Genomic DNA, 8190 nt, shown 5'->3' with positions numbered 1-8190 from the left:
TAAGCATTAAAGTTTAATTCCTACATAAATTCTTAATGCCATCTTCTCACACCTACTAACAAATAGGCTCAAGGTGCCGATATCAGGCCTGTAGCGTGTCAGATTAAAGGACGACCAACTTTATTCAAATTATTAACCTTGGCCCACTTTCAAGGTCACAGGGTTCACATATGTTAAATTTTCAAACAAGTTCCTAGAAAACTGAGGCCCAGGGCACTGATATTTGGTCAGTATCATGCTTGACCCATATGGCCTTGAAAGTATGACAGTATCATCTTTATTCTAAAAATCTGCCTGGCTCCTTTCAAGGAAGTTAACAGCCGAATATGTCTCTAGGCCTTTCGGTATGTATATCAATATATATGTGTGTCTTTGGGTAGGAGAGGGTGTGTGTGGGTATTCTGGTGGATATTCGATGGAAGTAGTCAATCAATTTCTTGTTATTTAAAGACAAGACGTCATCAATACATCTGAAGGTGAAAGTTAACTATTTTGTAAGGTCTTTGTGACCTGTTTAGATAGCTCTTCAAGAATTACAGTATGATTTAGGCGGAAATTTTACTAAATACGCTTCAGTATAGTTCACAACCATATATTTATACCACCGTTCACCTTTCTTCGTGAAGAAAGCTCTCAGTTTAAAATGGGGTGTGGTGGTGTACAGGGTGGAAAATTAAAATGTTCTTACAGACGAAATGTTTTTAGAATAGGGTTTTTGACAATTGGTGAAAAGCTCTTTGGAGTTCTTTTAAAATGCACCAGTATAACAACGAGACAATAACCTAGATTTGAACTTAGAATGGGTGGTAAGTAGTTTAGACAAATTAGACAAAGGCTTTGTTAAACAGTTAGACAAGCTATAAAACGTTGATTGTATGGATTTTTGTGGAGTTAAGAGATCCAGTATAAAAGGGGAAGGTCCGCATCCTTATCATTAATTGGCAATCTAAATGATTGTAATGCCGAAGCAACATTAGTCAGTTTTTCGTATTTTTGGATTGCACACGGTATAGGTGGGATTTCCTTCGTTATCAAGCAAGCCCAGTTCTTTTTGTATAGAGGAAATGTAATTATATTTGTAAGAAGTGGTAGCGGACAGAGGACTTGTTCTTGGGTCATCTACATTCAATTGCTGCAGCGTTTGTTGATAGTTGAAAAGTTTGGATGCAATGGGATTGGAGTTATTTTGGAAGGTATAGAAATGTTTCTACTGTGAAAGTATGGTGGAATGTTAGCTTGAACAGATTTTTGATGTAAAATATAGCCGATGTTCATACATGGACGAGTTGTTGGAGGATCGCGGCCATCTGTACGGACAGATTTAAAGAGCCTGATTTGTGCCACATCATCAATAATTTGATGAAGTCTCCAAGCTAGTTTCCACAGGTCACCAGAAGCAGTATTAGCTGAATCCACTTGGAGTTGTCGTAGAGGAAGTGAACACCTAGTGAAGCGTGACCAATAAAATCAATGAAATAATAATGAGTGACAACCTGTACCATGTATTATTGGTAGACATATTAATAAAATATAAAGTTTTAAAAAAACATGAAAAATGCTATTGAAAACAATGTTTCATGAGCAAAGGCACATAGTTTTTCTCTAACAGGCAAACATTGAGCACATGATACACACATGGTCCACTTAGTCGAAAGGATACAGACAAGTGATTTCGCAAATCAATTATGTATTAAAATGGTGTATATGTGTAAAGGGCTGACGAGGAATTAACGTGGTATTTTTAATCATGTTGTTTGCTTCGTGTATCAAAATTTGCATTAAATTGTGTTAGTCATTGTGCACATTTTGTACAATACTTTGGTTTGTTTTAAGATTCATGAGCACATCACATATATTGAACTGTCCACTATATTTCCCAGGATTCAAACTGGTTAAGCTGTCACTATAATTCGTATGAAAGGGGGTCAATTTTATTCAAGTTAAACCAATACTTTGACAGTCATGGTTAAGTAGTCAAGTTAACCGCTCCTTTTATGATTAGGATGAGGGAGTCAAGTTAACTTCAATTAAAAAGACCTTTGATAATTATGATGGTCAAGATTTTGTCCGTTCCAGAAGATTGGGAGAAATTTTTTTTTAAATGTGACTGCTATTTACATAAACTAAGACCTATATTCCTGATATTTGGTGCTTCAAAAGCCATGGAGTAAATTGTATAAGATGGAAGGGAACAAATTATTCACTGTACAGTAACATGTGTTCCGGAAAGGTAATTCATGTGTCACACAATTGATGACTGCATTCGAAAAAAAGACAGGTTTGACAACAAATGTAGTTATATACTTTTCATGAAACAGTCGACATGGTACCGTACCAAAGATTACTGAAATAAAAGTTTACGACGGACGGTCAGACGAACAACGCCAGACCATAATACGTCCAGTCAAAATTATGTCTGCTATGCTAAATGAAAGATTTTTCTAACATGTCGGAAATAGAGGGTTAACTGTGAAGGATAACTCATTTGAATGGGCGCATGTCCTGAGAGCATTCCCCCACTGCAGTTTTCTTTGGTTGACTCTACTCCCTATCTACATTTAAGACTCACGGGATGTTGTCAGAGGTAAAGTCTATGTGTTTGATACCATTTAAGACACAGGAACCTATACCACCAATGGAGAGAACATCTTAATTTTGAGGATTAAAAGACCTGGCAATAACTTTGACAATCTGAAATTTCTATTGCACTTTGAGTGTTTAGCGAAAAAAACCAATGATTTTTGTTTATTTTGTTAATGGACTTTTCTAAGTATTTCGTAAGACCTCATGTGAAATATGCCACAGCAATCTTAACAAAAAGGAGAATGCAATCTTTGAAAAAGGAATAAATGACAGCAACCAAGTTAGTAAAATCAGTAGAATCACATCTATCAAGGCTATAAGAACTGGGATTCCTTCTCTAAAGTATCATCGCTTGCAGGCTGATAAATAGTGGACCTATGCTGCATTCTGAATATTATTGATTAAAGTAACAAGGACAAACGCCTACCTCCAAATAACAACTCAGTGCAAAACCTTCAGTAATAGCACAGCAGACTGGGAACAAGAAATGCAGCTTTTCAAAGAAAGTGACGAGCAAGCAGATGAAATTGTCTGTGCTGAAATTTTAAATTCCTTCAAAATTCCTTCAACAACACAGGAAATAATTTAATATTAAGTTCGTGCTTTAATGCTTCTCGGCTGAATACTATGAACAATAAAAATCAGCTAAATGACTCCGAGGAACTCCAATGCTAAATCGGAAGAGCTCAACGACAATTAAGTAACAAGGGATGAAGAATTCAATAAATGCATGTATGTATATAGTATGTTAGCGAATAGAAACTGCCAATATTTATCTAATATTTGCATAAACTTTATTCAGAAACCTACCACTAAAAGCATCAATTGACTTTTGTCTTGATAGACATCTCTTCTATTTTGTATTTACAAATCTTATCGAACCATTCACTTTGGGCAACTATAAATGTATTTTTCCATTCTCCAATTTGACCTGGAAAAAATGAAACATATGACTATTAATATTGGGCGAGAAAAATTGTCAAAGCAGGCTGTTTATCAGTCTATACAATATTCAATATTTCATTTTTCAAAATCTTTCAGCTTATTTTCACTTTCCCTCTGTACTATAGTTGAAACGTACTTTATTTCAATGTCATTTTAATTGTTTTTAATTAATTTATAAATTAATTTTTTTGTAAAAGTTTTTAAAAACTCAAAACCTGGTGTGTGTTATTACACCCGCTGTCACAATAGCTGCTACTTGCTGATTTTCGACATCATTTGGATGAGTATTTGGGATTTATATAGTCTGTTTGGAAAACCATTACATCTATTTTCATCACGAATGTTTGTTAATATACCTTTCCTGTATATTGGAAGTCGTCCATCCTCTGTTATCTCTTCCCATCGGTCACTGGCCGTATTTACAATATTGTGTTGTTCCTTTAACTTATCGAAGCTGATGTTTTGTTCTACCTTTCTTAGGAAGTCTTCGTTGTGATCAAGCTCTAAAAACTTGGCTAACTTGACAACGTTTTCATACGTGTTCTGAAATAAAACAGGTTGAATTTCAACACGAAGAAAGGTATAAATATCAAACTATCTTAAAGTAATGACTGAACATATGATTGCTTGAAGATTTGTGATATTGAATAATTATAAAATCGAACTTCGATATTAATTATGAAAAGTTGTATTCAATTCAAAACAACATTACATTCTTGAAATCTTCATATGATAAACATAGCAGGTTTGGGCTGTTCCATTCTTCCATATCCTTGATCCAAGAAAACCATGATCCATTTCCCAGGAAACCTGAATATATATGATCAATAAAACAACAGATCATACATTAAGGACAATTAAGGCGATCTCTCAGCAGCACTAAATAAACCACCTGCTAAATACTTAGTTATAAAACTTGACAGAAACCAAGTTCATTCGCCTCTTACAATCATGCAATGGATGAATGTTTTTCAAACTCAAATTCCGTAAACTAGGGCAAAATAGGAGCAAAAGAAAGATTTACATGGGGACTTCTGAGGATAAGGTCAGGTGTTCCAGAAGAGTAAGATTCTTTGCTTCATCGACGACACCCATCACGTAAATCCTGGTTAATCCTTGTAGGTTATGTAATGAGGTATCAACAAAGGAACTTACAGGCAAACTAAAAAGCATCAAATACATCCAGATACATATCGCACAAAGAAATTTCTCAATGAGATCACTATGAAGACAGTAAAACCTCTCAATAATTTTCATCATCTGACAGTTTTTGAAAATAAAGAATAAAAGTCGTCTCGACATGATTCATAAACCTTTTTGTCCTACTACTTCCAAATTTTACATGCAAGAAATCCTTATCGCCATGACAGTTTGCACACTTCAATACAGTTATCGAACCTTCAAATTGCCCTGTTGAAATCTTAGTCACATATTCGAAGTGTTGGATCTTTCTGAAGAGTTGTCATCCTGTTATTGTGTAGACCCCCTAAAATCTGAAACTCTAGAATGCGTCTATGTCATGCAATAAGGGGTGCGAGTGTATGTTTCTTCGACAGTATGCGATACGTTTGTGTAAGCATCCTTGAAATAACTCAATGTCTTCTCAATAGTACTAGAACACGATCATACTGGACCAAACAGTCATTGCAATAAAGCAGTGCTAAGCTATAACAGAAAGATACAACTACCAGATTGTAAGGCTCCAAATTTAACCGCTTCTTACTAATTATGCAATGGGGTATAGCAGTGCTAGACAACGGGGGAGTACTGAAAACAGTATTGATTATGCAAGCTTCTGTTAAGACATATTAACAAAATGGCATAATAAAAAAGCATGTTTCTATCCCCTTTTTCATTGGTGCCACGCCCCCCCCCCCCCCCAAAAAAAAAAAAAAAAAAAGAACACAGATACTTTTCAAAAGGCATCATTGAGTAATTATGAAATACAAGTGTATATACAAATGAAATACTGAGTAGAAGACATGTATGGTAAACTGTACCATTTGAACGATTCAGATTGGTTATAAATGAATTAAATCCTGAAAGAAAATATCTAAAACATACATTCTTCTGTGACAAAACGTTTTAAAAACCCATCAAATGTTCCTTGGTACCCAATATCTTCCATGTTTCGCAGCATATGATAAACAGAAACCACCAAATCTTTAAGGTTGCGGGTTATGGTAATAACCTTCCCTGTACCAAGCTTCATTTCATCGGGGAGAAACCGGAATCGAAGGTGAGAGCCAAATGTTCTCGGTGTTTGCATTTCGTCTACAGTAGAAATCTCTTGGAATTGAAGTAGAGTTGGTGTGCCGTAGTACTTCAATGTCCCGGTGCGCAACATCATCACGGTGTTGTAGAGCCAGTGTGTACCTTCAAAGATATCTTTCGTATTTATTTAAATTGTGAACAATCAGTACATGGTTTCACTCCCATTTGACGGTCCTTCAAGACAAATATGGTGGCCATATTGGATTTCAAATAGACCCGAAACGTAACAAGATTTGGTCAGGACTATCTCATGAACATTTCAAGCAAGTTTTAGCTGAATTCCGTCAAAGGAACTCGGAAAGAAGTTCAAAATGTACTCATGACAGCACAATCATGTAAGTTAATGATTGCAAAGTTTGACGAGGATAAAATAATATAAGTTTTTCCGCTTCTTTTCCTTAACATCTCCACCAGTTATTAGCTCATTGGCACTTATGGATATTGAAAATATTAAATTGTGCTATTCAAGATGGCGGTCATGGAGGCCATTTTCTATGTCGAACCCATTCTGAAATAAAAGCTCTTGATCAGCCAAGTTCAAATCCTTTTATCACATTATGCTTTACATGTTATATTCACACAGTTTATGGTAAGTGTGGTTTAGGAACACCATGATTGCGCAATATTACGAAATGACCTTTATATCGACGCGGACGCCAAAAATTAATATGTAAAACTCTGCTCGAATTTATAGGTCAATGGTACCAGTGGAACTTAAGTTACAGATTGACCCCACCTACAGAACTTGAGAAGTTTAAAATATGTAAAGTTTAAGCAAATATACTTACCCGATTTGGGAAAGACGCCTATGAGAACATCTTCAGATCTACATTTCATTTTTGATATCTTCGAAAGTTGGTCTCGAACATTTCCTAGAACTAATGTATTGAACGCATAACCATCGTATCTTTTGTAAAAATACTTGTTGTTGTCTTCATCCGTGATGCTTACAAGCTCCATATTGAGTCTCGTCAACCTAGAATATCAGAAAAAATTTCCCCCTCAATAAAGCATAAAATAAGGAAAGAAACAATCACCGATGCAATGGCGGAGTTTCTGAAAGGAGATTATAAAACTTTGATATTGACATATTGGTGGAAGAACAAAACAAAAATACCGTTAGGAAACATGAAAATCACATCTGTCTCAGTTTTGTTTTGAAAATACAACAGAAAGAATATCGTCAATTAGAGTTTATTCCACCAATCATTTGTGCAAGTTATCTATTTCCTTCGTGTATATGAAGGAATCATATCATGAAGCGAGTACTTTTTGTGGTATTGCTGGGTATTTCTTGTTCATATTCTAATACATAGTCTATACAAGGTGCTATACAATGGGATATGCATTCATACTGGTCTCAACGCCAAAGAATAAACTTGGACGGGAATTATTAAGTCAGGAAATACCAGGTCCAGATGTTAGACACTGGTGTTGCATCTACACTTATAACATATAGTCGCCAACAGAACATGTTAAATAAATAAATACTTTCTTTGCGTTCTTTTAAAGCGAATTTATATCACAAAAAGAGTTAACAGACTTCTCGTAACAATAAACTGAAAGTTTGAATAGAACTCATGTAGACAACACGTGGAATACATTGAAATTAATCCTGCTATATATTCGAACAAAAAAATATGTGTAGTATCAGAGCAAACGTAGTGTAACGTTAAGCCTTGGTCAATCTAAGAAAGTAATAAGTTATATCATGTACTCAGATAAAAAACAGATAGCAATATGTGCGGCTTCATTGTCCGATTTTATTTTGAAGATAACCTCTGTTCTTTTGTTTATATTGATCAAGTTTTAAAATGTAATCTGTTAAAATTACTCCGTTGAATTGTCTCATATACATCATAGCAAATGCATTATAGGAGAGTATATATCGTATATAATTTCGTTTTCTTGGGTTCACATGATGTTTTTATATGTTCACATGTATCAGCTCCATTAGTTGATGTACCTATCTTTGTGGTCTATATTTTATAACTGCGGATGTTCTAGGTCAATACAAAAGGGAATTGCACCTTTCAATACAAATTTAGAACAAGTCACGAGTCCAAAAATACTTTTGGGAAAGAAATGGCCTTTTTCATAGTTATATTACTACAAAAGTCCAAACACGTTGCCATGGTAGCGACCGTTATCAGAGGTTCGCTCGATCCGTTCACCTGTGGACATTGTGTTCAAGTATACAAGAAAATGAATTAATTGTAAATAGAATATCGGAGTAAAATTCCTGGTCCGGTCTTGTTTTCAAACTTTTTCACAATTAATCCTGCATTCAATATTTTAAAACATCGCAAGTTTTATACAGAGAGAAACGCTGTTGTTACGTAAGTATTTCGAATGAAAAACATATGTTATCAGTTGCCCTAAATATGT

The 8190-nt window shown here is 34.9% G+C and overlaps 1 protein-coding gene across 1 annotated transcript; it reads right to left on the bottom strand.

Moving 5' to 3' along the window:
* Positions 1 to 3404: 3404 nt before the first annotated feature.
* Positions 3405 to 6762, bottom strand: LOC132544316 (sulfotransferase 1C2-like). The gene is made up of 5 exons (XM_060207891.1): positions 6591 to 6762; positions 5593 to 5904; positions 4241 to 4338; positions 3885 to 4071; positions 3405 to 3514 (listed from the first exon to the last, which is right to left on the bottom strand). The coding sequence occupies exons 1-5, from the start codon at positions 6760 to 6762 to the stop codon at positions 3405 to 3407; spliced, it is 879 nt and encodes a 292-aa protein (XP_060063874.1).
* Between the last annotated feature and the right edge of the window lie 1428 nt (positions 6763 to 8190).

Source organism: Ylistrum balloti, unplaced genomic scaffold, assembly GCF_031769215.1.
Source record: "Ylistrum balloti isolate Yb309-2 unplaced genomic scaffold, AGI_CSIRO_Ybal_v1 Utg369790, whole genome shotgun sequence".
NCBI classification, from domain to species: domain Eukaryota; kingdom Metazoa; phylum Mollusca; class Bivalvia; order Pectinida; family Pectinidae; genus Ylistrum; species Ylistrum balloti.
Note: the sequence above shows the minus strand (reverse complement) of the source record. Positions and strands in the feature narration are given on the sequence as shown.